Below are 14,345 nucleotides of genomic sequence, written 5' to 3' on the forward strand. Positions count from 1 at the left end.
AAACTTCTAAAGTGTGTGTGTGTGTCCTTGCTGAAGCACATAGTTCTGTCCCACAGGATTCTTTCCCCCAACCCCAATGCACATTTATTTCTAAGACCTCTAAACTAAAACTAGACTCTTTTTATGCACTATCCAGCTGTGAAATAAATTGCATCTGCTTTCCTGAGTTTATGCTTCATTACAAACATTCAGGTTAGCTTTGCACTACTCTCATGAGGTAGGTGAGGATTATTGTTCTTTCTTCACAGGTGAAGAAACTGTGGAATGGTGATCTAGGGTAGGTCTCCATAGCAAAGAAAACCCATATCTGGCCCATGCTAGTTGACTTAGGCTTGCGGGGCTCTAACTGCTGAACTGGTCAGAGGGACCATCCCACCTCACAGGGTCCTCAAACCTGGGCTCCAGCACAAACCCAGAAATCTACATAACAAAGAAATAACCATGCAGTCCAAGCCCCATGAGCCAAAGTCTGCTGGCACAGGTCAGCCATAGATTTTTCTTTGCTAAATAGGTGAAGTGACTTGCCCAAAGTCAAAAGTTTGGATGAAATCCAGGTCTCCTGGCTGATAGTGGAGTAAGCTGCCTATGAACAGACACAAGGGTACTGAGGTGATAATAATGACAGATATAGCAAGGCACTGTGTGAGTTAGGTGGTGTTCAGACATTCATTATTTGAAACCATTTAACTTGTTTGTATCCACTAGTACAAAGCCTCCGTTTAAATCTGTAGAGTTCCATTGACTTGAATGACATTAGCCGAGGACCTGAGAGAATATTTTTAACGGGAAGTCTAAATTATAAAGAGTTCTCTGCAGGCATTCAATATTCAAGTTGTGTTTTGCAGTGATTGGTCAAACAAGTCTCATGGGATTACACCTGCTTCGTGAGCACTTACCATATGAACATGCAGGGGTGCAAAGCTATGGTGTGCTTTCTGTGAATTCTCATGCATGTGACTTTAGAAACACTTTCTTTGGGCATTGACTACATGGAAATTTGTGGAGAGCAAAAGCAAAAAGGGCACAAGCATGTCTGTAGTTCATTGTAAATTGAAAGTGAGTATAAATGGGAACTGTTTTACATCATTCACCAGCACTAATAGAAAGCAATGGTATAAGACTCTCATGAATGACTATAAGACTATTTAACTCCTAGCTAAGGGCCACAGTGTGAACTACAACTCACTGACCCCATCCCAGGGTAAGGTCTGTTTAGTACTATTGCACATTAGTCTGAACTTGATACAAATTTTGGGGTTTTTTTCCATATTGTGCATGGAAGCACAAATGTACACATGCTGAATTTTAGCCTCAATATCTTGAACTGCCATTTCTACACGGCTTTGGAGACCCAAATTATAAACACAATACTTTGTTCCTTATGCTAAAAATAGGTGTATATGGTAATGTCCACTACCCAGCATCCCCCTTAAATAGCCAGACTGAGTACTGGGGAGATGAGGGTAAATAAGGAGCAGGCACTTGAGGAGGCAGACTATGGGTGGGGAGACAGCTGAAGTATCCATGCATAAGGCTGCTTCCACTGGTTGTCTATGACCAGTCACCTGTGCATCTAGTGGTAGGCAGGCCCACCGAGCTTGGCTCCAAGCCATGCAACAGATGTGTGGGGAGCTCTCTGGTTCCTAAACCCCGCCTCTTGCACAGCAAAATGCCACCATTTGTACTGTCTAGGGACATCTTGCCCACAGAGTTGAGGGCTGGATTTGAGTGGCAGAGCTGTGTCCTTGAAGCTCGTCTGTTTTATCTAGAATCAGTGGAACACAGGTACCAAGAGTGTATAATAGGAGAGAGAGAGAGAGAGAGAGAGAGAGTGTGTGTGTGTGTGTGTGTATATATCAGGCAGTGTTACAGATGATAAAACAGTTGTTTGGATAATATAAAAAAGAGGGCTGTTCTCTGGGCAGCCTGTTTTTGATTCAAATTTATTCTGCCATTGTGGTTTTTTTCTAAGATGTTTTCTGCTGAATGTAATAGGTGAAAGGTAAATCTGCTGTCACTACTGACCAAGATGCCTGGTCAATGAAAACCTAACTCTTTTATGCTGCATCTCACCAACAATCTTAGTGTATTTTAACAATGTTCCTGCATGGTTATTCTATGGCAAACAAAATGTTTGCGGTGCCTATATTTAATTTTCCACATTTGCTGGTGCCTCACCATGATATTCCACTATCCCTTAGAGCACTGAAAAAGTACATACAAGATTTGAAAGCCTGAGCCGTACGTGATATCTGTCTATTATACCCGAACAACAATGTATTGGATACAAAATGTATACAGCAGTTTGGAAAATATCTGCTGTTATTCACTGTAGCTGTCATAACAGTCTCTCAAATTTACACCACATACTTCATCCTATTTATATACCTTAAAATCACTTCTTCCACTTCTGGGGTCCAACACAGAAGCCATCTAAGTGAACACAGAAGCAATATGCAAACATTTTGAACAGTAAGTGAAACATCCCTTTCCACAGGAAACATTAGAGGCACAGGGTTGTGAGTCCTCATTCCTCTCACTGGATACATAACATTAACTTGGCTGAAATTAATAGAGTTACCCATGTAAGAGAGAAGACAATCAGGCCTAGGGTCTGTGTGCTTATCAAAAAGCCATGCACTTACCTGCTTGTCATTTTGTTGAAGTTTTTTTACGTCTGTTGAATATAGAAATGAAAAAGTGACACCAAAGTGTCTCCATCCCACTTGATGCAGCTATTATAAAATGGAGAAGTACTGACTAATAACATGGCTGTTTCATGCTAAACATGACTTTTTTATGCGTGTGCATGTTAATTGGTAAATTATGTGATCTTTTCCCCTATTCTTTCATTTATAGGAAACCTGACACAGTGGCTCACATGACTACACCCCAGCAAATGCACTCCAATGTCATGCAGACGCTCCAGTATCTAAACTCTCAGCTTCCTAACGGCAGCCACGTGATTTTAACAGGCTTAGTAGATGGCCGCTTTCTGTGGGATCAGTTACATAACAGATACCATCCTCTTGGTAAATATCGGACTTTTTTAAGCTTCCTAGTCATGAATCTTGAACTCTATTGATGTACCTTACAAAATAGCTTTAGGACTTGGTGAGCCCCTGAGGTCAGTGGTATTACACCCGAGTTGGATTTATCCCAGTTAGCCACAACTGCTGTCTGGCTGGCTTATCTTTATTTTTGTGGTGGTTGTAACTGGAGGTAAAAACAGAGTCATTTACATGAACATCTGTTTGTAGTCAAATTTTAAATGTTTAGATAAAATCAGACCTAGATTTGAACAAATCCGTAGCTAAATTTTGCAAAACAAACCCCAACTGCGGAAACTGTGCAAAGGCAAAGTCATGTCAGCAAAAGTGGAACTGTGAAATCCCAAAGTCTGCAACATTAACAAAAAATGTGCTTGGGCTCTTTTGTACCACGGCATTGTAATAAGGCATTCAGGACAATTCCTGGCAGCCTCTCATTTCGGATCAGGTGGGGTTGCATCCAAGACTACTCTCAGCTCTTTGGGAACCATATTTTTGTTCTGTGTGCATAGCAGCTAGCACAGTAGGGTCCTGAGCCATGACTGGCAGTTGAACTGATTTAGAGTGGCATGCGGCCAGGGACTGCAGCCCCACCCCTTCTCCATGGGAGGGCATGGGAGTATGGGGCTGGGGCCAGAGCCCCCCCTCCATGGCATGGGGTTGGGGCCATGGCCAGAGCCCCTGCCAAGGGACCCCCCCACCAGAGAGCAGGGCTGAAGGCTGGAACCCCCCACCCAGTGTGGGCTAGAGTCCCTGCCACTGAAGCCCTGCTGTGTGGCCCCCCACTAGAGTGTGTGGCCCCAAGCCAGAGCCCGGGATACCCACTGGAGCATGGGGGCAGGGCTGGGGCCCCCGTCATGGGCCCCCCCCCCCACTGGAGCATGGGGCTGGGGTGGCTGGTGGAGTTCCCCCCACCCCCACCGTTCAGCCGGCAAACAGCAGGCATGAGATCCCAGGGTCACCCTGGGCTGATCTCTTCTGCCTGCTGCGCTAAAAGGTAAAGCTCTGCATCTTTACTTATGTATTTATGTATTAATCAAGCAGTTGTAATTAGGACTATTAGTGACTTTAAAAAGTGTCACCATCACTCAGCCAGTGAAAAGATCATATTGTGGCACTCCACCATAGAAAGATTGCTGATCCCTGAGCTATGGTAATATTATGACCACTAATCATAATAATTAATGCTCACCCTATGTATTTCCTTAATACTGTGCTTAGCTAAGGAGGGTGGCATTGCCATGAAAGGCTGCTCATGTGTGAGCCAGCGGGAAGCTCCCTGTAATTCAGCATTCTTTGCACATGTGGATGAGTTGTGTTGCTTGGGGTGTGTGTTTGGGGGAGTTCACCCAAGAATGCCCTCAAATATACACATCCCCAAAGTTAATATGACATGTAACGATTTTGTACAAAGAGAAAGAGACCGCAAACAAAACTTTTGGGGGGTATATTTGGAGGCATTCTTTGGAAAATCCCTCCAAAAGTACATCTCAAGAACATAACGTCTTCACTGCTTGTGCGAGGAACTGTGTATGTGCACAGTCACCCAAAAATCACATCTGAGACTGTTTGCACCAAAGGGTTAAGGCACGCATCCCTACCACTACATCTAAAGTCCTTAGCTCTGCATGTAAGTGGAAGGCTGTTGTAATTGCTGCATCCAGTCAATAGAGGAAACAGTTGATCATACTACTAAACCTGCAGCTGATCGGGATACTCTATAGGTATTGGAGCTCTTTAAAGCTTCTGTGGTTTCCCTCTCCCTAGGTTCATCATGTTAGCTATTGGCACTGCCATTACAACCTAAGAAGGTTGCCCTATACAGCATGTGTTACTCTACCCCAGTGGTCCTCCATCTTTCCACTAGTGCAGACCCCCAATCACTCCCCCAAAACTGTTCACAGACCCGCCCCCATCACAGCCAATTCTAGCTGCTGTGTGCGCTTCATTAAATGAAAAAGGAAAACACAACATGGATTTTCAGGCAGCAAGTAATAATATTGGAAGATATTTAATTTAAAAATAATAATTGATTGTAACTTGGCAATTTATTTAAAACTCGTTTTCTATGATCACTTTTATTGAGCTTTCATTTTTTTCATGGACCCTCCTGCAATACACTCATGAACGCCAGGCTGGGACCGACTGCTCTAACCATTAAAAACAACTCATTTTCCTACCCCACCACAGAAAGAACTGTCTCCTTTTATGTTCCACTTTACTAGTGTCCTGCCACGCTTTCTTAAAGCGGGTACTTTTAAAAAAAGATTTAGTGCTCTTCCTTCAGGACAGAGATGCCTGTAACCCTTACCCCTTTACTAATGTGAATGCATTGCTTTTCCAAGTACATATTGATCCCAACGGTGTTTCCTCATAGCAGAGAGCTAATTGTCAGATGTCAGATTAGCATTCTGATATTAGTTTAATTAGTGAGTGACAATCAGAGAAGTAAGCCAGCCAAAAAACCCTACAGCAAGCAGGGCTGTTGTGTGACACAATCAATTTCAGAGGAAGTCCTCCTCATGTCTAAGTTAATGTTTGAATTTATTCACCCACACAGATGTATATATTTCTTAATATGACAGGCAAATTCTCCCTACCTTTTAAAGATAACCTTTCTACAATGAATGTGAAAATAGAGCACATACAGTCAGCTTCAATCTTCCTTCTGGATTTGAAATAGCTAAATTTGTTAGTAAAGGGAAAGAAGCATCAATGGATAAAGCACCAGTCATTCACCCTTGAGATTTGAACAGGCTATTATATGACTAAGCTTGCATGGAGGTTGATTTGCCCGTGGAAGGAGGGGGTGGCGTAGGTATGTGGGAGAAAGAAATCTGTTCCCGAACAACATGGGTGAGATATCTGGCTTTGCAGAAAGTTCATGCTGCTGCTGCTATCACCATAGCTAGGGCAAAATCCTGGGTCTTGCAGGATGTGAGTAATCTCCCTGACTTTACTGGAAATTGCTTGAATCCATAAGAGGGAAGATAAGTTTCTGCTCCCTTACAGATATGAGTAGGTCTACTGCAGGGGATTACTAATGCAAGTACAGTGAACAGGATTTAATATCTGTGCTACATACCTTCAGTTCCCCTTAGCCTACATGGGTTTAAAGACTTGGGCAATGTCTATGTAACTGCTCACAGGCACACTCAAACCAAGGACCTCTGGATCTTAGTGTAGGCATCTCTACAGTTTGAGCTAAAAGCCAGTTATTCTCAGCTTAGGCTGTAGAAGACATGTATGCTTTCTCTGTGCCACTGTGCCACTACATGGGACAGTGAACCACTCATAGGTGTGTGGGTTGCATCTACGCTAGCCTGGAAGATCAACCTGCTCAGGGTCAATCTTCTGGGGTTCAGTTTTGCACATCTGGTAGGGAGGCACAAAATCAATCTCTCAGGGGTTCACAGTCAACCCCTGTACTCCTTGCGAGATGTGAGGTGTAAGGGAGGTCAATGGGAGAAACTCAGTATGGATGGCCACGTACACCAAATGCAGATACATTGATTCTAGCTATGCAATTGCTATAGCTAGAACTGTGTATCTGCAGTCGACTCACTTTGCCTGGTGCAGACACAGGGTATGTCTACACTTGGGAATTAAGTTGAATTTATTAAAGTCAATTTTATAAAGTTGAATTCAAGTGTCTGAAACTGTTCACAAAGTCGATTTAGTGTTTTCCCACCAGGTTGCCTAAGTTTGACTGTGGCAGCAGTGCATTGTGGGCAACTATCTCACAGTTACTGCAGACCTGTGGCATTTTGGGACTCTGTGCCAGTGTCTTGTGGGAAAAAAATTGCTACGAGTGATTCTGAGTTTCTGATGTCATCCTCCCAGAATGCATTTCCCTCACGTCCCACTTCCCACTGAAAAGAAATATACAAGGGAATTTTCATGCCACTTTTATATTGACTGCCACCTGCCATTACAAAGAATAACATGGATCCCGATATGCTTCAATGTTTGGCACAGTGTTGTGTGATGACTCCCACAGTGCGGTGCAGCATATTCTGAATGTAACGCCCATGCACTACCAGTGCATTGATGCCAGGGGCACTAATGGCCATGAAGATCTGGAGAGCTGCACTGTGGAGTTGCTGGCAGCCCTGCACAGCGTGGAGCACAGGCTCTAGACCCGCAAAACTAGCTCAGACTGACGGGATCACATTGTTCGCCAGTCATGGAGCAATCAGCAGTAGCTGTAAACTTCTGCATATCTAAGGCCACGTTCATGGAATTTTGTGAAATGCTGTCTCCTGCCCAGAAATGCAACAATACCAGAACGTGACCTGCTTTGACAGTTGAGAAGCATGTGGCGACTGCTCCATGGAAGTTCGCAGTGCTGGATGGCTACTGGTCAGTGGGAAATCAATTTTGAGTGGGCTAATCTGCAGTGAGAGATGTTGTCATCCAGGTAGCCAAGGCAATCAATAAGCTTCTCCTGCAAAAGACCATGACTCTGGGGAAAGCGCAGGACATAGCAGACAGATTTGCTTCCGTGGGTTTCCCTAACTGTGGGAGGCCATAGATGGAATGTACATCCACATCCTGGCACCAGACCACCAGGCCTCAGAGTACATTAAGGGCAAGGGTACTCCTCTACAATGCTGTAGGTGTTGGTGGATCACAAAGATCATTTCACTAACAACAACATGGGGGTGGTTGGGAGGGGTGCAGGGTGCACGAATCTTTAGGAATTCTGGTCTATTTACAAGGCTACCGAGTGGAACTTTCTTCCAAGACCAGAAAGTTAATACTGGGGGCTTGGAAATGCCCATAGTGATTTTCGGTGACCCTGCTTATCCACTTGTTCCCTTTGTTCACGAAGCCATACATCGACACCCTGGACTCCGGTAAGGAGCTCTCCAACTACAGGCTGAGCAGGTGCAGAAAGAATGGTAGAATATGCCTTCGGCCACTTAAATACCATGTTCAGGTGCCTTCTGATGCACTTAGCCTTCAGTGAAGAAAACACTGCCCTTTTCATTGGGGCTTGCAGTATTCTTCATAACATTTGTGAGGTGAAGGTGGCGAATTTCATGACAGCATTGGTGGGAGAGGCAGAGATTCTGGCCAGGGACCATGACCTCCCCCTCTCATTCTGGATCCCCAATGAGAGGAGAGAAGTAGAATGTGTAGAGGAAGGAGGTGTCTGGGGGCATAGATTGTACAGGGGATGCAGAGCCCCAAGCAGGGGAGGGAACTCATTGTGTTGAATGAGGTCTAAAATGGTGGGGCCCGGAGTGGTTACAAAATTCAGGGCCCTTGCCAGTGGAGGATAATTAATGTGGTAAGGCTGGCATGTAATGGGGGTGCCTGGAGTAGCCAGGGATAAAGAGCCCTGGCCAGGAGAAGAGAATGAATGTGGTAAGGCTGGCATGTAATGGGTTGGACAGGGGATGCAGAGTTCATTGATTTTGCTTTTTCAAGCATTGCCTCCATTTTCTCCATCTGCCTTGTCATTACTGACAGGACTGAAGCATTCCTTTTTGCTTGTTTGTCCACTATGCCTCTCCTCCACTTTCTCAGCTCAACTTTTTCCTTTGCCACTTCAGAATAATTCTCCATCTTTTCTTGCCATGACTTCTTCTTCCTCCACATGTATGGCAACTGGGACTGTGGCCTCTGCTTCTGTTTGCAAGACAGCTTCCTGCGAAAGAAAAAATATATAGAAATATTAAGGGCCCTGTCAATAGCAACATTTTTATCTTTACCTGGAACAATGAGCATACTGACAGAATGAATGGCTGTCTGTCTCTATGGATGAACATATTTCAACTGCAAGGCCATCCTGTGGATTCTTAAGGCTGAAGAATGCATGATTCCAAGCAGAACGATTTAAGCTCTTCTGCAGCTGATGTTTACCTTGGTTACAATGGTAACCTATCCTCAGTTCACAGTAAAAAGTTTTGCCACATATCTGATCAGCTTCCCTCAGGGGTCTGGGAGAGGGAGGTGGTGCCTTGTCTAAAAGCAGGCTGCTCCAGGAGCTAAACAATCATTAAAAGTCAATGCAGGTGTGCACATGAACCATGAGAGGATCCAGTCACCTGCAGACCTGTGGCGGGAGGACTGCCGCTTGTTCAAATGGACATCATCCCCCAGGGAGAAGGGTGTGGCTGCAGCATAGGCTTCTTAATGCAACATCTGTATTTTAAAGCCGCACCATGATTTAAAAGCCAGCAAGGCTGCATGAGTTTTACCCTGCACTGGGCGGGTCATCGGCAAAAAATCATGAGCGACTCATGAAATTTCCCATTGTTCTAGGTTGCCAAACAAGACATCAGCCTCCTCAGAATAAGAAAAAGGGATAAGGAAAAATTGCTCGTTCTGTCTGGGAAAATGCTGGGAAATTTGCAAGAATGCTCAGTGGGGCCATTATTCCAGATTACTGGTGGTTTGACGTGGGAAGGTGTCATACCACAGAAGCAGGAACAAGTCAGGTCTCTCCAAAAATCTCGTGAGAAGAATTCAAAGGTGCCTGTCTAAGAATATGCAAACAGGATCAGCACTCCATCCTCAGAAATATTAACAAGCTGCTCTATGGGAAACAGGCGTAGACCCTTGCCCACCATGACTACAACATACGTCAGTGGGAAAAAAGCACACTCACCAGAAGTGCCCTCTTCAGCATCCTTGTTTACCTCTGAAGCCTCCTCCTGAGATAAGGGGATGGGCTCCAAGTTGAGAAACAGCTCCTGGCTTGCAGGCTCTGCTTCTGCACTCGACTGGACCCTGCTGTCATCCACCTCTGCCTCATTCAGCAAATCAGACCATGCTTCATGATCCTGCTGAGCAGCACTGTTTATTGAAGAGTCTATGTGTCTTCTGGGGGAAGAGGTTACATCTGTCCCCAGAATAACATGAAGCTCATCATACTATCGGCATTTCTGGAGAGGTGCCCCAGACTGACAATTTGCTTCTTTGAACTTTTGGTAGTTTTGCCTCAGTTCCTTGATTTGAAAACAGCACTGCTGAACATCCCTGGTGTACCCTTTCAGAATCATGCCTTGCAATATTTTGACATAAATATTGGCATTTTTTTTTTGCTTGCTTTGAGCTGAAGGAAGATAGCTTCTTCCCCACCACTGCAGTGAGGTCCAAGATCTCACAATGGCTCCATGCTGGGGCCCTTTTGCAATCCTGGGAACTCATAGCTATTAAGTGTGCTGCAGCAGTGTGCTCCAGAGGTCTGCTCTCTATGCTGGCCAGAGAGGAAGGGAAATTGAATCAAAATTCTCTGACTGATGACCACCCCTTCCTGTCACCTACTTCCTGTTCACCTGAGTGCAGAGGATTGAAGCGATAACCAGAAAGGACACATTGAGGAGATTTGTGGGACAGTTTTAGAGGCTAATAAAATTGATTTTAATATCATTGCCATCTGCACTTGTATAGGTCAACATTGTAAAATCAACTTTTAGGAGTTACTCCCAGGGAATTTGGCTTTACAAAAGTTGATCTTAGAGTCCCTGAAAATCGACATATTGGCTACGTGTACACTAGCCAAAAACTTCGAAATTGCCAGGCAAATGACCATTTCGAAGTTTACTAATGAAGCGCTGAAATACATATTCATTGCCTCATTAGCATGTGGGTGGCCGCGGCACTTTGAAATTGGCGCAGCTCATCCAGACGGGGCTCCTATCTGCTCATGGGAATAAGGGGACTTCGAAGTAGCCGGGGTCCTTTCAAAAAGGAGCCCCGTCTGGACGAGCCGCACAGCGGCGAGCTGCATCAATTTCGAAGTGCCATGGCCGCCCGCGTGCTAATGAGGCTCTGAATATGTATTTCAGCGCTTCATTAGTAAACTTTGAAATGGCCATTTGCATGGCCATTTTGAAGTTTTTGGCTAGTGTAGACACGGCCATTGAGTACTGTGATGTGAACTGATGGTTTATAAAATCAATCTCAGACCCTTAAATTTGACTTACTCTCCTGGTGTAGACCCGGTCCTAGCCTCAGTAACCAGACACAGTAGTGGATTTCAAACAAGAAACAACATTGGACTTAAAATATGAAAAATTAAACTGTGTGTTTTACAGGTCAGCTAAATAAAGATGTCACATATGAACAATTGTATTCATTCCTAAGTTGTCTTCAGGTACGTTTCCCTCTTCTATTGGTTACATTTCTCTTTTTCCCCTGTCTTATCTACCACTGAAACACTGTTTTGTTTAATCACACAGAGCAGTCCCTGCAATGGGTGGATGTCTTCAAATGAAACTCTCAGGAACCTGACCTCCGAAGTAAGTCTGAAGAAGGCAATTTAATCAGATCTTTGGTCACCACTTTGTAAAGTCAGAGGCTTTGGATAGTGCTCATGATTTTCTTCAAGAAAGTCATATTGGTGGGGTCCCAAACGAAAGGTACCAGTGTTTTTATTTTCAGAGGGGTGGAGCAAAGCCCAGAAAATGCAGATCTGCATTTCAAACACCTCTAACGTTCAGGGCTGTTCAACTCTGGGATCTGTGCTTAAGTTACAGAAATCAGATGTGGGTTCTAGTTCTGATTATGCCCCAAACCTATTCACGTGGGACATTATTTACCATTGTGTACAAACATATTCATAGGGCAACCCCTTATTCTTTAAGAAAGACCATTTCATAAAAAGAAAAAAGGGCTAAGCTGAATCCCTGTGAGTGAACAGGGCAAATAAGACTGAGACTACAAAACTCAATTGAATTTGAGTGGGAGCAGGATCAGGCCCTAAAGGTCCAGATTATAAACTCACGCAGATCCCACTGGTTTAAGTGCCAGTCTGCCTGCACAAGGATTGCCTGAAACCAGCATTTGGCCCAAGGTACTTTGATTGGCAAGCCTACACAATGCTGCCAATGCAAGTTTCTCTAGAAACCTATCCCTACGACTGGCAAATGAATCATCCCAAGGTCACAAAACGTTAGCTACTTACTTGCTATGGATGTATAAATATATTTGAGGTTCTTTCCCCATGTCATGTAAAAGAATCAGCAGCTTCTCATGAACACCATTGCCCTGACTGGCAGCTGTGGATATATTTGTGATAATGTTTCTGGTAACTAGACGATAACTATAGCCCCAGGTTTACAGACTTTCATACATGCTTTGTGTGCTGTGAGCAGTAGTGATGACTGTAAGTCAATGAAGTTAAGACTGCACATAAGTCTTTGTAAGACCAGAGCCCATGCTCCAGCCACATGACAATGGCCAATGTATAGGGAAGGAGAGAACTTTTCCTATAGAGTTTCAGCTTGTGGAGAATTGTGGAAGAAATGAAAAGAGCCTCCAAAATGAGGGTTCAAAGCCCAGATCTACATTTCACAGTTAGGTTGCAGCCAGGCAGGTTCTGTCAAGTTCACCATGTCAGTGTATGCGCTACATTCTTGCTTGCATCACGGAGTGCTGTACTACACTGACATCATAGCTTTGCTCCTGCCAGAGGCGTATGGCTTATGTCAGTGTAATTGGAGTGACGTGATGTCAATGTAGACATTGCTTCACTTACAGCACTTACAGCCAATGTCATTGCTCCAAAATAGTCAAGAAAGCCCAGAGTTCCACCTTGATAGAGCCTAGCTGCACCTTCCCAGCTTCCCACTTCCTGCTTAGGCAGCCGAGAAACCCAAGTGGCTGCCCCCTCCTTCCTAGTGGAGACCCCTGGCTCTCAGCCCCCCAACACACATTGCCCTCTGCAGTCAGTGGAAGCGTTCCTGGTGAGGCTGCACGCCATCGATAGAAGTGTACCGGGATATCAGCCACCACAGTAATTACTGCAATGGCACTCAGTCAAACTAACATAGGTCTCCTTAAGTTTCTAGTATAGACACACCTTACATAAGGAAAGAGTAACAGCAATTGTACTAAAAGATAGGGTTTCGGTAGAAGAACAAAATATATAGTGCTGAACACCTGAAAGTGATTTTAAGAAATTAGGACTTTGTGTTCTACAGTGTTGTGTTCCAAGTCCAGGAGCAATATTCTAAAAGCAAAAGGACTGAGGCACTACATGCATTCGTACAAATTTATGCTATAATGGAGGACCTAAATTCAGTCCAGCTTTGTACTTTAGATGTATTGGAGTTAAATGGCAGTATTTGTTTTAAAGTGTCTTTTCCCATATTGGTTACAAAAGCTGAACCCAAATGAAGTTTTTCAGTGAAGGTAAAAATCTCATTGTTTCATTGTTGTTGTTGTTGTTGTTGTTTGTCTCAGAGAGCTTTACAGCTTTCCAATGTTCTGAAAGAAATATCAAGATTGGAGAGGTTTGCCAATTTTGATCTTTTCTACACGGATTTCCCACTGGATAAAAGTAAGTTGCTTTTGTACCAGTCAACAAACACTTAGACAAGAAATGGACAAACAGCTTGAGCGCGCTTCTTGTTTTGAATGCCGTGTAGTGAAAATAACAGTACATGCATTCAGACAACATGGGTCTAGTGATAGGGTTGATGGTCATGTGAAGAGACTCTAGTTAATTCCTCATCCCAGTGCCACAGTCTCTGGAACAGACAGCACACACAGAGACTGAGTGGTCCCTGTGGCTCAAGAGGGGGCCCTGTTGCTGATGAAGAAGAGGCATTCCTAGGTTTCTAAACAATGCAGGTTCTTGAATGTGTATGATGGCAGGTTGTAAAGCATGGGGGCATTATGAAAGTCTCAGAGGAGCCCAAGCAGGGGTTATAATATTCAGCCTGCAACATTCTGAACAGCTAGAATTATACTTAGAATAAGTGGTGCTTTCCATCCAAACATCTCAAAGTGAGTTATATACAATAGTACATGAAGCCTTAAAACAGATCTGTGAGGTATGGTGGGCAAAACTGAGGCTACTAACCATTAACTGGGTGGTGGTAGAGCAGTCTCTGAGAAGATCCCTGAGTCCTGGAGCAGTCTTCTGCCCTGGGTCTGAAGTATTCCAAGTCTATTGTCCTTCAGGTCATGCTGCAGGACACAGCTATATATGTTGTTTAAGCAAGCGCGATCAAAGCTAGCTTCGGAGAGGAATCAAACCCATGAGGTGGAGGGAAATTTGGCACTGTAGAAGTAATCAAATTTTGTTTCTGTGATTTATGGCATTTGCATCTGAACCCACAGATGAATGCCCAATTTTTATTTTTATATGCATCTAATAATAATAACAGATGTCCTTCAAGAGGGGTTTCCATGCCTTTGATTTAATAATGAAGAAACCAAGATTCAAGGCAAGTAAGCATTTACTTGGTTTCCAAGCTTACCAGGCTTCCAAAAGCTGTTGGAGACCTGGGTATAAATACATGATGGAAGGGGAAAAGGAGGCATTCTTCTCCT

General features: G+C 44.1%; 1 protein-coding gene across 1 annotated transcript in view; it reads left to right on the forward strand.

Moving 5' to 3' along the window:
* Window positions 1-14,345, forward strand: part of AOAH (acyloxyacyl hydrolase) — a 125,643-nt gene that overhangs the window by 91,267 nt on the left and 20,031 nt on the right. Inside the window, exons 17-20 of the mRNA XM_074986051.1 lie at window positions 2,860-3,032; window positions 11,102-11,160; window positions 11,246-11,305; window positions 13,251-13,347. Coding sequence (XP_074842152.1) covers window positions 2,860-3,032; window positions 11,102-11,160; window positions 11,246-11,305; window positions 13,251-13,347 — 389 coding nt within the window. The remainder of the gene's footprint in view (window positions 1-2,859; window positions 3,033-11,101; window positions 11,161-11,245; window positions 11,306-13,250; window positions 13,348-14,345) is intronic.

Source organism: Carettochelys insculpta, chromosome 2 (assembly GCF_033958435.1).
Source record: "Carettochelys insculpta isolate YL-2023 chromosome 2, ASM3395843v1, whole genome shotgun sequence".
NCBI classification, from domain to species: Eukaryota; Metazoa; Chordata; order Testudines; family Carettochelyidae; genus Carettochelys; species Carettochelys insculpta.